The sequence below is a fragment of the Triticum dicoccoides genome, chromosome 4B (assembly GCF_002162155.2).
Source record: "Triticum dicoccoides isolate Atlit2015 ecotype Zavitan chromosome 4B, WEW_v2.0, whole genome shotgun sequence".
NCBI classification, from domain to species: domain Eukaryota; kingdom Viridiplantae; phylum Streptophyta; class Magnoliopsida; order Poales; family Poaceae; genus Triticum; species Triticum dicoccoides.
This window is the reverse complement of record NC_041387.1, coordinates 232,656,773-232,670,661: the sequence shown is the minus strand read 5'-3', so window position 1 is coordinate 232,670,661 and position 13,889 is coordinate 232,656,773. Positions and strand designations below refer to the sequence as shown.

At 43.7% G+C, this 13,889-nt stretch overlaps 2 protein-coding genes across 14 annotated transcripts; both read right to left on the bottom strand.

Moving 5' to 3' along the window:
- Window positions 1–1,180: 1,180 nt before the first annotated feature.
- Window positions 1,181–4,908, bottom strand: LOC119295859. 11 transcript variants are annotated; one of them, XR_005144397.1, is made up of 4 exons: window positions 4,773–4,908; window positions 4,430–4,671; window positions 1,633–4,143; window positions 1,181–1,534 (listed from the first exon to the last, which is right to left on the bottom strand). XR_005144397.1 is itself a non-coding variant. In XM_037574306.1 (3 exons), the coding sequence occupies exons 1-3, from the start codon at window positions 4,799–4,801 to the stop codon at window positions 4,083–4,085; spliced, it is 351 nt and encodes a 116-aa protein (XP_037430203.1). In that variant the 5' UTR covers window positions 4,802–4,907; the 3' UTR covers window positions 1,181–4,082. The 11 variants fall into 11 exon arrangements, 1 of the variants encoding a protein (XP_037430203.1); XR_005144395.1 differs by having other exon boundaries at window positions 1,181–2,244; window positions 2,343–4,143; XR_005144398.1 differs by having other exon boundaries at window positions 1,181–2,085; window positions 2,343–4,143.
- Window positions 4,909–8,249: 3,341 nt separating this feature from the next.
- On the bottom strand, window positions 8,250–12,178 carry LOC119295857 (probable polygalacturonase). Of its 3 annotated transcripts, none has more exons than XM_037574303.1 (6): window positions 11,975–12,178; window positions 11,294–11,617; window positions 10,375–10,495; window positions 10,110–10,284; window positions 9,955–10,025; window positions 8,250–9,320 (listed from the first exon to the last, which is right to left on the bottom strand). In XM_037574303.1, the coding sequence occupies exons 1-6, from the start codon at window positions 11,984–11,986 to the stop codon at window positions 8,650–8,652; spliced, it is 1,374 nt and encodes a 457-aa protein (XP_037430200.1). In that variant the 5' UTR covers window positions 11,987–12,178; the 3' UTR covers window positions 8,250–8,649. The 3 variants fall into 3 exon arrangements, with proteins under 3 accessions (XP_037430200.1, XP_037430201.1, XP_037430202.1); XM_037574304.1 differs by having other exon boundaries at window positions 10,119–10,284; XM_037574305.1 differs by having other exon boundaries at window positions 11,294–11,605.
- Window positions 12,179–13,889: the final 1,711 nt, after the last annotated feature.

The window sequence follows — 13,889 nt, the reverse complement described above, 5'->3', positions numbered from 1 at the left end:
ATAAACTCAAACTCTTGCGGGATTGAATCATCTCCATGAAAACCTTCATACATAATGGTAAATTTATCATCTATAGGAAGTCTAGAGGCATATTTAAACCGATCTTCAGTAAATACATCCTCAATCCCTCTGACAATCCATTCAGATTAACGTTAGTGCTTTTGAATAAATTTTGAACCAAATCTTAATGGGGAACTCTTTTCCTAGGATTCGGTACAAAGCATGATAATCTTTAGTTCCCATTCTACGCATAGCATCTTGATCATGGAGGGTTTATTCTATAGGAGGATATTCATTATTTTTTTGTAAAAAGCAAAGATGTCCCTAGCTTATTGTATTATAAAATAAATTCATTCATAAGGATAATGGTAGCTAACTTTTTAGATCTAGGATCATGAATATTGGGGAGCTCAAGAAACAATCTTTGTAAAGCGGGATGGATATGAAAAAGAAAACTTTCGAGTTTGACTACAAGCATAGCAATAGCATCCACATAATTATTAGTTTTCTTATGAATAGATCCTCCAGTTGACGGTATGACTCCCATACAATTAATAACACTTTTAACAATAACATTCCCGCTTCCTACATTACAATTTTTTTTTGTTTTAAAAAGTCAAAGGAGGTTCATTATCATGAGGATCATTATTAAAGTTAGGTATCTTAAGTGCTTCCTCATGATTTTCGCTAGGATTATCTTCACTAGCACTTTCAACATCAACTTCTTCAAGAGTAGACATAGTGGCGACACAAGCAGAGATAGCAACTCAAGATTTTGTTTATTATTTTGGAATTTTTTTCGCAAACCAAAAAGAAGGCAAATTAAAAGGAAAAGGCAACTAGACAAGAAAATAAAAACAAGAAAACATAGGGTGTTTGTGCGAAGGCACCTGATTTGGTAGATGGTAACCCCTCTGGCAACGGCGCCAAAAATTCTTCTACTACTCATGATGGAGTAGTTGGATTTTTCCAAAGAGAAAGGGAGATGTAGCACCATAGCAAAAGGTATTTCCCTTAATTAACTACCAAGGTTTATCGAACCACTAGGAGGAACCAAGCTAGCAATGTTAGCAGCACCTGCACCCAAATAAACAAATTGCTTGCACCCAACAAGGCAAGAGGGCTGCAATCCCCTTGCGCTAGATACAAGAATAAAAGCAAATAGCGATAAGGCAAAGCGGCAAGAAAGTGAAAGAATATAAAAGAGCAATTGTAGCAGAAGTGTTATTCTAAGCTCGAGCTCAGATGGACTCTATATCTGCCTCGTCTATTCTCATCGAGATTCGCACCCTGACAAGTACAGGCTTAGGTATTACTCCGGTATATCACTTTTTGAACGGTCCCACTGGCCCACTTCTGAACAACGAATAGCGCATTACGTCGTTAGCCACATGTTCTCCGACTCAGACATGTCCCAACGTAGCGCGCCGTGAAATTAGAGATTCTGGACTCACGGCGGCAGATAACCCATTTATTGCGCCTCGCTGTTGGACCTTCGCTCCTCGTGACTAACCGCACGACCTGGTTAATCGTGCTTTCAGATCCATAAGAACCATGCACACCAGCTACCCCGTTAATTGAATGTTGCCACAAATCCAACTTAGATCAACATTTCTATATGAATAGATTTACCTCTTCAAATACTATTTGCGGCTTGGAAGCTGCATCCGAGTTATTGCCTCTTTAGTAATGGCAGATTCAGAGACGAATAGCACGGAAGGAGCCATTACCAGTTGCTGCACTCCTGTCTTCAGCCTTCTTCTACCTTCAGGAAGCAGTGTATCAAATGGGGACACACAGTTCAGAAGTGGCTCTGCTGCTGCTGGTTCTGTTAAACAGCATCACTTTCTCCCGCTCTTGCCATTCGAAATTCGTAGTGGTTCGTCACGGTTCTTGGCGCGCAGTAAGGCACACACTTGTCACACGCCCACCCTGCTATCTATTCAACATTCAATTCCATGGCCCAATCAACAAGCAAAGTTAACCAGCTTATATCTATTTCAAAATTCAGCATGCAACCATCATGATGGCAATACAGTCTTCAGAATGCAAGCACACTTCCAAAACTGTTTTATATCCCGTCGCCTGTAATAACAAACTATAAATTCAGGTAGCTCTACATATCCCACGCAAACTTCATGTAAATTCATAGTCATGAAATGGATCATTTTTTTTCTTTTATTTCTAGGAAATACTCATCAGAGTGCACACATAAACATGTGCCTGAAAGCACGACATCACCGTCTGCAAAATCAATGGTCCACGAGAACATATGAGCCTCAATTGTTTGTCCATGCTTCAATTACGGACATATGTAGTTCAGGAAATACAAGAATACATACCGCACAGCCACAAGAGGTTTCTTGCATGCACTTTATCCTCTCCACATTTGCTCATTTCGTATCTGATACCGGATCCCTTCTCCCACGAGTACAGCTTGTACAAGTCGTAAGCCTCGCCCAATGTATCAAAGCTTGTACCCCAACGCATGCACAATCACAATGTCTCCTGGGTTCTCTGTGAAGCTGCAGATTTCCTTCTCGAGAGCGCTCGTGCAATCTGGACACGGCGTCCTGCCAGGAGCAGCAGCACCAATCCTCACCCTCCAGAGAAGAGTTAATGTTTAAGCACTGGTCATCAATCCATACTCACCCAAAGGCACTGTTGTGTTTTTTCTATTGATTCAGTTCTTCCCAATGATTCCATCTGATGCAAGCAATTGTTCGTGAATCCATGAAAGGTACAAGCTTTATACACACTCATCCCTGAAATCACAAAGCTTATCTTGTATCTTATCTTATACCGTAAGTTCCAATTTAACTAAAAAAATCATACTCTAGCCAATGTAATACATTCCACTATCATAGACCCAAGCTAGAACCCGTGTTGCTCTCAAATCACATTTCCCAATTCATGCAACCTGATTTGACATATATCTACAAATTTTTATACTGCCACATCCTACTTAACATTCAATCAGGATCCAAACCCTGTGCACACAGATTTTCCTTTCCAGAGGTTCGTTAACTAAATTGTCATCCAGTAAGCTGTAAGCCAATTATGAACATGCAATTCGAGCACTTCCACGTACGGCTTGACATCGGGTATCCAATCACGCATGACCAAGAGATTACCTTCTTGTCCATCCTAGAGTTTTTGGGTCAGTTTGACCAACAGACTGCTCGGATGCTTGCGCTTCACCCTGTGCTTCAATGACAGGCACCTCCTCCCCTGCACTGATCTGCCCGTTAGCTCAATATCGAATCATGACACAAATTTCCAACAAAACTCCGTAAAAGAACCGAGCGTGTAAGGCGCAAAGGGAAGCCTACAAATTGGTTGCATCAGGAACTCCATTTCTTCGCCCCCGGCTATGTCGTCGCCCAGATCAATCTCCGGCGCTGAACAAGCTGCAGACCAAAACTAAAACCAGCATAGCCTGAGATCTCCGGCGCTGAACACGCCCTTAAAGTAAGGCTTATACCATTTCTGCCTAATCTCGAACAACTGCATCATGTAAGGGTGTGACCTGAGCTTTGTATTTATCCAGCAACATCTCCCACCCTCTCTCAAATTCATCTACTATTAGCATGTGGATTACCACTTTATGAGATTCTGCTCTGTACTCACACTTTTTAGTGTACAGAGCTCTCAATGAGTCCTTTGCTTTCTTCAGCACGTGCCACTTTGCACCACCGTCACAGCTAGCAAACACAGGCACATTTAGCATGAATTTTATGAATGCAGAGAGCAATCAGCACTTGCTCTAATTGTAGGATTTCGTAAGTCATGACTAGTTCTATTTCCCTAAATCCTTGATTCTCTGATGCGATGCAAGTTGCTCTTCACTAACCACTCATTCCACCCCGGCGCTTGGGGATTCATCTTCCCCATTGACAGCTCCAAAGTTGGACGCGAGCTCTCCCTTCTGTCGGCCACTGCCTCCTTCGTCGAGAAGATCTGTTCTTCACTGCTGTCCACTGGCCAATGTTGTGCCGCCTTGTGCTCCGCCTGCTGTGGCACCTCCAAATCCACCACCGCAAGGCCATTCACAGCCACAAGGGCCGGCACCAAACTCTCCCCTACCTCCTCAAGCAGAGAGAATCCCCAAAACTTGAAAAAAAATCCCTCCTCTGCATCAGCCTGCAAGCGCAGCCAACTCACATATTAACTGCGTAGGGTTCATCAAGCATGACTATGGGGTAAAAATAATTACGGGCTACTGACTGCATGTAAATCCCTAGTTGTTATACTCCACTCATTAGAACTTTCATGTACATCCCTAGTTTTACTGACTGCAAGAATAGATCCAACACTAACTAAGTTACTGCAAACAGCTATTTGTTCTAATGGCAGGAATTATCCACTTCTTAGAAGTTCTTTTTTGCAGTCCTAGATTAATGACTGTAAGAACAAATTCAGCACTAACCTCTTATTCCATCCAGGCGCCCGGGGATTCATCTTCCCAGTTGACGGCTCCGACGTCGGGGAAAAGCTCCCTCTCCTGTTCGCCGCTACTGCTACCTTGGCCGCCAAGATCAGAGCTTCGATGCTGTCCACCGCCCGTTCCTGCTCCACCACCTCCTGCTCCGCCACCATATCGCCCCTCGTCACCGCTGCCGGCACAGGGGCGGCACAAAGCTCTATCCTACCTCCTCCAGGAAAGTGGATCTGATTCAGGCCAAAACCAAATCCTGTCAATCACTAAATCACTAAATCGAGCGGACTAAGAATAGCGACAAGACCGATAGAACAAGCAAGGATGCACGTACTCACTTATTGACTGCATCACGAACTCCATGGGGCCTCGTCGATGGCGCTCCTTCTCTCTACGACCCAGTCCCCAGCTCCAAATGAGCCCCGCCCTTTGCAGAGAAGACACTAGACGATGCGTTTAATCTTTTTACTTTTTTTAGGGGTGTCAATTTTCTGCCTGAAATCCGAACGGAAAGTGAACTTCCTGGTCCACGGATTAGACGGGTACGCTGATTCCGATCCACGGCCCACCTCGTCAACGGCAAACGGACGCCATGCTGCCAGTTAAAATAAGGCCCACCACCCCATGGTCTCTTACGTATTTCTGAATAGTGCCCATTTTCTAGCAGCCCACCAGCGCGTGTAAAAAGAACTGGAACAGATCCGCATGGGCTCTCAACGTCCAGGATTCCGAGCTCGTTTTAGCTCGTGTCCAGTAACTCCACGTCCCAATTGTAGGAATTTTTGTATTGATGGAAAATAAACCCAGGGCCATATGTTCAGTAGGGGCATCTCTCTCGAAAGCATGTATAGGCATGGTAGACAAATTAATGTTGGGTAATTGATAGAATAGCGCAAATTATAACTATGATCATTCATGATATAATCTCATATAGGCATTACGCCAGTGATAAGTAGACCGTAATCCAACTACATCTACTACTATTACTCGTGTTTGACCTTCTGTAGGTATGGATTTCCTGAAAAACCAAAAACATGCCAAAAAAATTAAGAACTGAGCACTAAATTAATAGGTTAGTATAGAAAAATAATATAAAATATATAAAGCATACAAAAGTGATAATATGATAACATTTGAAAATAAAAATGTAAATACATTTGAGACGTATCATAGTCCTATGACTCAAACAAGAGAAAGAAGAACAACCAAACAAATCATATGTATTCGCTTCGCCTTCAATCTTCTCAACTGCAGTCATTCTTCTTCTGACAAACCAAACGGAAATTTGCTTGCATCAACAATATTTTTGAGGGGTCAACTTCTTCACACAAACTTCAAGGTATGATTTCTTCTCGAAACATATCTCTTTCTTCTCTGCGATGTGGATATTTTTCGGCGAAGTTCGAAGTTCATGAAAGAAGATAGCATTCTTCTCGGTGCGCCATGGACTATTTTCTCAACGTGTGCACTAGGAAACAAATCAGTCCTTTACTGTTTTTTACAACAATCCGGGAGGCGACGGAGTCTCAAGTCCCAAGTGGGCCAGTCTGTTTCCATGTCTTGCTCTTTCTTACCAGCGACCACACCTTCACTTTATGGGTCTCATCTCCACCAGACATGGGCACCAGCCGCCCGGCAAAGGCACGCAGGGGAACAACAAGGACTTCGAGATTGGACGCCAATGTAGATTTAGACTAGGTTTAGGTCCGATCACTTTAGTTTAATGAAATATGTTGAAAGTGTAATGAATGTGCTCCGGTTTAGATGAAAATCATCGGGTTTGCATGTAATTCGTCTGATTTAAAATGTATACGAACATGGTTAGATGGTCGACGCCTGTATCACTGTCCGTGGATCCGTTCGTACGCGTTGGCGGACAAATACGTGTCCGGTGTCCATTTTAAGGGTCAGCGTTTTAGATACCATTATTTCTGAACTGTACTTTCATGAATATTAAATATGTATGGTGAATTTTTAATTATCATTTGCCGTTCCGCAACTAAACTTCAGAAGATGACTTTGCTTTAATCTACGTATATAGGATGTTTATTTTTCTTACTACGAGAAACATATATAGGATGTTAGGGCATCTTCAATGCTGACCTACAAACCGGACATCGAACCCGTCGACGGACAGGGGTACTAGTCCATGGACACTGATGTTGGAACCGGACATCCAAAGTTATCCGTATACATTTTCAGCCGGGCTTTAATAAACCGGACATACTACATGCAAACTAGACGATTTTCAGGGCATATTCGTTACATTTCGGATAGTTTTTATTATGAAAAAAGGAGCGGACCTAAACCTAGCCTATGACGGCGCCCGTTCTCCAAGTCCTTGTTGTTCCTTTTGGGCGCCCGCGTCCTCCATCTGCTATCTCCATGAGCGGCGGGGATAAGACCCATAGAAGTGCGCCTACGCCTGCTCAATCGTCAAGCCAGCATGCACCGACATGGCCTGCAATGGGGAGTCCTCGTCGGGGCAATTTTCCATCGTGGGGTCGTCTCGGAGACCTCCGGAGAGCTGGCCGGCATGCCGGCTTCTATCCGCCTAGCACGGCAGCTCTGTCAGGCGTCCGCAAGGGCTACCACCTTGTGCTTATGTTGGGTCAAGAGGCTCTCCTACAGCGTGTTTCCGCTCGCGGTCATGGCAGTCGTGGTGCACAGGAGAAAGATGGCAGGCGGATGGGTTGTGGTGTGCTGCGAGCCAGGTGTGTCCGCCTTAAAAATAGTGGATGTCGGCGATCGGCGAGGCCAAGCATAAGGGTGCATCAATGCGCGGGCGACAGAGTTGGTTTCTCGGCTTACGAGCTTGTTTAATGGCGGCAGCCAGAGGGACGGTCATCAAATCGGCGTGGTAAATGTCCATCCCGTCCCGCCTGATAAACGTCTCTCCAGCATTGAATAGGTGCGAACACCAGGGATGCGGCACGAGTGGCGCCCTCGGCCGACGAGCCGCTTCGTTGTCGGCGCCAACAAGAGGTCACGGTCACTATGGGTCGGTGTCAATACGCTGCAGCCGCTCTAGAGCGGCATGAATGTGGGTAGCCGACTTCGGGTGACAAATGACATAGGCGAAGGAGGTGTTTTTGGGTGGAACGGCGCAGTCACAAGCGGGTGTGACGGCGGCCCCTAGTTTGTTTCCGATTTACGAGAAAAATCACATTCGGATCGGCCGACAAACCGATACAGGCCCTCGTTGGATGGCAAAACACGTCTGGTCCGTGCGGTACGGGGTCAGCGTTGGAGATGCCCTTAGTCGGCTAGAATAGGACACATGAACAAAATAAGGGTATCTAGTTCAGTGTAATATATACTCACTCCGTCATCCCATGATATAAGAGCGTACAGAAATATCAACTCCGGTAAAGACTAGTCCATAGACCAAGAGGAATCTTGTGCTACTTTTTGTGAATGCCTAATCACTCTGGCGATGACAATATACAACACCTATTGCGTCCCTGCAGAGAATAATGAAGCTCCAACAGGCTTATTTTTCTTCTTGACATCAAGAGATTCCTCCAAAAGTTTACATGAAAAGGCCAGCATGACCAGCTCAACATCAACATCTGAACATGTATTTATCAGCTGTTCAGCAACAGGTGGCAGTTGAAGATTGCACAGTTGGCAACCTAACATGACCCCATTGGAGTACAGCATGGCAGCAAGGACAAGCTAATCATAATGAATGAGCCCGGGAGAGGACAAATGGATCCATCAGCATCAAATTAACAACTCATCTGACAACAAATTATTTAACCAGGGAGACGTGTGACTCTACATTCATAGCCAGGCTGCCAAACTCCAAGAGAACATGTGATGTTGTTTATTGGATTTACTGATTCTCACTGGGAGATAGAATATACAGAGGTAATTTAACCACGGTTGGATAATTTATAACCAAATGACAACTGTTGTGCACACAAGCCCTACCAAAAAGAAAATTTTCTTACAGATTGAATGAAGAAATGTAGCTGTACAAGCAAGCACATAGCTGTCCACAACCCCACTTGATTCTTCCTCATGATCATTATGCATCTTGTTGTCTGAGCATAGGCCCCATAAGAGAGTACCCTGATATGATTCTTCTTGACGCATTTATTGGGAATTTTTTTAGAAAAAAGATGGTGGTGGAGGCTTAATGTTTCTGAATTGTACAAGGACTGGGACAAGAAAAGTGAAGGATGAACACAAGAATATATATGTGACTATGCCACGGCAAGGGCACTGTAACTAGGAAGGGAGAAGCAAATTGAAGAATTTGAGAATGGTGCATACAGTTCCGAGCAAGGCTCAGGGAAGACTGATTCCGAGTATCCAGAAACATTGGAACAAGACCAGGGACTAGAATGGGCCGAATCAGTTATCGAGAAACTGAGATTGGAAAGGCAGATCGCAGTAAATGGATCACCGTCAATTCCTGATAAAACTCCTGCAACCGAGATGTTTGTTCCCACCATATTCTTTAGGGTGATTTGATCAATCACCGGGAGCTCAGATGGATCAAAATCATCATCTGGATGGCTTGATAGATTACCTATGAATTCAATGGCCACACGGATACCATCTATTTCTACATCCGAGATGACCACTTCCTTTATGTAACCTCCACGGTCAGGGGTGGTCTTGAAAGAGAACCCTTTATCAGAACCATGTATCCTTAGGTGATCAACATGAATACATGAGATCCCACCGGACATCTCACTGCCAAATGCAAGTGCGGCACCGGATGACGCTTGAAGATCCACTCTGCTGATATGAATGTCCGAGGTTGGCCTTCCGATAGAAATGCCGTACTTGTCCCACCCACTTTTCACTGAGATGGCTTCATGACTGACACTAATGGTGCTGTCTTCGATGCACACATTCAAACATGAATCTGGATAAGGAATGCTCCATTAGTAAAAGAAGTAAAAGTTGCTTCTTATGGTTATTGAGTGGAGACAGAATGATGCAGTTGAAATAGTAAGTAAAACTCCTTGTCATGTCTATCGAAATCTACATACGCAAAAAAAGTTGTAAGACAACAGTTCAACACCACTTAAAGTTAGCTAAAAAATGGTTTGAAATCCATAGCATGTTGCATAGGGCCTTTTAAAGTATACTCATGTTTCTCTTAATACAATGATTCGAGTTAACTAGCTTTTTATTGCACATGGCAACCACAAATACCACATAAAGAAAAAGGTGTGTCAGCTGAGTTCCCTTGAAAAACTTCTAGTAGTTCACCTGTTGTGTCAGCATTAGTCTCCTAAATATTAGTGTGAAATAACTCAAAATAAATGCAAATGGATTTGCTATCTTAAAATTATGGCTTGGCTCATTTGTGAACCCTAATCTTAAAATAGTACTCCCTCCGTCCCATAATGTAAGACATTTTTTGACACTACACTAGTGTCAGAAAATGTTTTACATTACGGGACGGAGGGAGTACTACTGTGCAAAATACATATGATTAATCACTAAACAATGTGTGAAGATGAGATGGTACTCCACACTAGAAGCAATCATACCTGGAACTATGCCATCCGTGAGTGGAGCATCCAACAAAGTCTTAATTGTGACGTTATGAACCTTTACATTGCTGGAAAACAAACAAAACAGTATATGCTCAAATAACACTCACGAAATTACACCTAGTGCATGAAGCTCATTAATGCTAATGCACCTGCAGTACATTGGATGTATGCTCCAGGCTGGTGAGTTCAAAAATGTCAAGTTTGAGATCACAATTTCTTCAGAATACAGAAACTCCACGAGATGAGGGCGGCTATGATTTAGTTCATGAGAGCGAAGCCAATTCCACCATACTGAGCCCTGGCCATCGATAAGTCCATTATTCCCTACAACAAGTGGACCAAGCACGCAACAGTTGTCAAAACTGGAAAAACAAATGTGACATAGTCAAGCCATACATATAACAAGAAAATTACCAGTAATAACAACATCCGTTAAATTGTATCCATTTATTAAGCTACGATGTCTAGGACCTGGAAGGTCTAGTCCCTGGCCATAAGATGGCAAAGGTTCCACAATTGGCCATTGCGATGACTCCTATAGTGAGGGGACAAATAGATGAATATGGTTAGTACTAAAAAGGTGGAGAAACATTCAAGTATGAAGAACAAATTGTTTTCGATGACTCAAAACACATATAATTAAGTACAGCTATAAATGTTTGTCTTCCTTCGAATTACATGCAAGAAACAAAAATAGCCGCATGGCACACAAGGAATTTATATATAACCGACAAGCAATCGCAATGTTTGCGGGAGCATCAGAGCAGCATGCCCATGCTCTGTTCATGCATAATTAAAGAGAGCAGCTTGACTTCAAAACAATGCAAAAGAAAATTATCTCTTATTAGCCACAGCCCTCACATCAAACAGGTAAGTTTCACCTTCCAAACACTCGCTGTTTATGGTAAAGCAGAAGGAAACAACTAAAAATACCAGCCAACTTGAACCCTGCTGATCGGGTATCTGCATAGGATTTCCTCTGCCGTCTAGCGCGCCAACAAAGAGCACAATCAAACTACATTGGCGTTTCCTGGATAAATCCATGACCTATGACCTCACATTGCACATGTCAAAATCAATACTTCATCAGGTATATCCACCAATCATGTCCAAAGAAACTAAGATGAACTGATTGGAGATGCCTATCCTAATCACTAGCAATTCAATGCAAATGCAGCTGAAAAGGATATGTATCCTCAGATTCATGCAACCATAGCCCTCATCTAACACACTCCTTCTCCACAATTCAATGCAAAGCAGAATTTGTAACTACCATCATAACAATTCAATGAAAATAAACAATAACTGCAACCCAAATTAAAGCCATCATCACCTCCGCGCCCATGATGATGGCATCTTTCTCGAGGAAGAGGGTGAGGTGGCTGGTGAGGTTGAAGCTGCCGGTGAGCCATCGACCCTTGGGGACGTACAGCTGCGCGCCGCCCTTGTCGGCGAAGGACCGGGCGTAGAAGACGGCGTTTTGGAAGGGCAGGGTGTTCAGGGTCCTACCATCCCCTACGGCGCCGAACTCCGTAATGGTGACGCTGTGCGGCCGCGACTCCCGGGGCACCTGCTCCCCCCATTGCCGCCGCACATGGCCGTGGACTGATCCGAGAACGACGGCCAGGACCCATGACAGGACCACCTGAAGACGCCACTGCCATGAACACAGCAAGAAATTAGCATTCCTTACACATCAAAACATCGCTCTTCGAGATCAGTGCTCTGTTCCGAGAACACACACATACTCGCAAGACACATCAAGAAGCACGAGAAATCGCATATTTGCTCGGCAGACCTCAGGGGAACGATCAGGAAGCGAGGAAAGGATACGCCATTCCCCAGGCAGAGATCCGAGACTGGGAACGGATCACACGGGAGACACACAAATCAAGCACCAAAACGAGAATCCAAGAGCGACACATTACGGAGCAGCAAGGAAAGAGCAATCACGGACAGGAAGAATCCAGCACTCGAGCGAACGATCGAAAATCACGGGAGAAAACGTACTTACTAGCCTCTTCATTATTGCCGCCTCCGCCCCTCTTCCGCCGCGCGGCGCGAGCAGCGGCGAGGAACAGCGGCGGCGGATGCAGCCAACAAGGTAGCCGCTAAAATTCGTTGGGATTCAGGAGAGCGGCGGCGGCGGATGCAGCAGGACAGGAGAAGCGAAGGAGAGGACGAGGTTTTGCTAGTAGCAGTACCAAAGCACCTTGGCCTTTTTTTTTCGTGGCCAAGTCTTTGTATCTCTTTTTTTTTATATAATATACTCCCTCCGTCCCATAATATAAGAACACTTATTCACATGTAGTGTAAAAAACGCTCTTATGTTATGGGACACATGGAGTATTATTGTATTATTATTATTAGGATAAATTTTCAATATATTCTGCATGCAGTACAAAGAATATTAGACAACTATATCAGTGGACCAACTAGCGACGACTACGAACACTAGAGCGAACCAAATACGATAAAAAAGCGTAGATTGGAACGATCAACCCCGTAGACACATGACCGAAGACGAGATCCAAACACGTCAACCAAAGACCCTGTACCTAGCCAAACTGTAGTACGCCGCTGCTCACTATCATATAATGCCATAAAATGGGTGGCATTATTTTAACTACGACGGACATGAATAATACAACATTCTCTATCCTCCACCTTCCGCTTGATTTCCTGACCCAACAAAAAATTTCTTGATCTATAAGGTTCTTTATTGCTTAGCATAGCCTCATGGGGTAAAAAAAAAGTATATGGCCCCCAAACAATTAGATTCAAAAGATAACTCCATTGCAAAGATAGCGAGACTCCTTTAGATATTGCATATAGTTCAGTTTCGATAGCGTCCTTGCAAAAAAGAAGGTGCCTACATGAAGTGAAAATTATTTCACCATTCGAGCTTCTCAAAAGCATTCTCGTTGCTGCAGATCTATCCACCGACATAGGGGGGTGTTTGGTTGGGCTTTTACTTGGCCTTTTTCACTTTGGCTTATAAGCCAAAAAAACACCTAGGCTTATATTTTTCTCAAAAGCACCTTATAAGCCAAAAAAGCTAAAGTAAAAAAAAGGCAAGTAAAATCCCAACCAAACACCCTCATAAAAGGAGCAATCGGTGTTCAACTTTACATAACTATGCTAGGAAGAAAACCAAAGCAAAGCCTGGGTATTTTTCCAAACGGGAAGGATCGATTGTGAAGGTCATCATCTGAGAGCACAGTTTTACCCTTCACTAGGTCATATCATGGCGCCTGCGAGATGTGTAAAATGAAAGCTACATAGGTACACATAAACCTTTGAGACGTCCAATGGAGATGCGAGTTTTGCATGAACTACTTCATTTTGAAGCGTACCAAATGCGCCACAACAACATAAATAGCTTCAGTCATTGAGCCTCTCAGTTCACACATGACATGAAGGATCCAATTTGTGTTAGTATTTCTTATCTGCGCCACATCAGAAAGGGACCAGCATTCAGCCATAGCCTTCCATAACGAAACAAAAGGCCACAACACAAGGCACGAAAGAATTTTCGTGTTCGCCATCACAAATAGGAAAGGAGGCCGGAAGCTCCATATTTCTAGAGTGCTTCAAAAAATAAGTTGGAAGAGAGTTTGCTGCCAGACGCCAAATAAAAATATTTACCTTTGGAGGTGCAACACCTCCCCAAGAAAACTTCCATCAAGGACGATCCCCATTTGGTGATGAACTACAAGAGTGTTGTTCCACTTAATTCTGCTCCTCAAGAGCCATCTGATAAGCACTATGGATGGTAAAATTTCCAGACTTCTCCCCAACCCACACTAGCTAGGAAATCATCCTAGTTTTGAGAGCACGGTCGGATCTTCAAGATCTCATGAGCGTCCAAAGAAATATATTGACGTACTAAATTTTCATCACATGCACCATTCACATCCATAAGTCCA

Coding starts and splice junctions, on each gene's coding strand:
- LOC119295859 (XM_037574306.1), bottom strand. CDS start 4,801: ATGGAGTTCGTGATGCAGTCAATAA. Junction 4,695..4,776: donor GTTCGTGATGCAGTCAATAA/GTGAGTACGTGC, acceptor AGTGATTGACAG/GATTTGGTTTTGGCCTGAAT. Junction 4,144..4,429: donor GCGCCTGGATGGAATAAGAG/GTTAGTGCTGAA, acceptor CTGCGCTTGCAG/GCTGATGCAGAGGAGGGATT.
- LOC119295857 (XM_037574303.1), bottom strand. Junction 10,496..11,293: donor CCATCATCATGGGCGCGGAG/GTGATGATGGCT, acceptor CCCTCACTATAG/GAGTCATCGCAATGGCCAAT. Junction 10,026..10,109: donor ATACATCCAATGTACTGCAG/GTGCATTAGCAT, acceptor TTTGTTTTCCAG/CAATGTAAAGGTTCATAACG.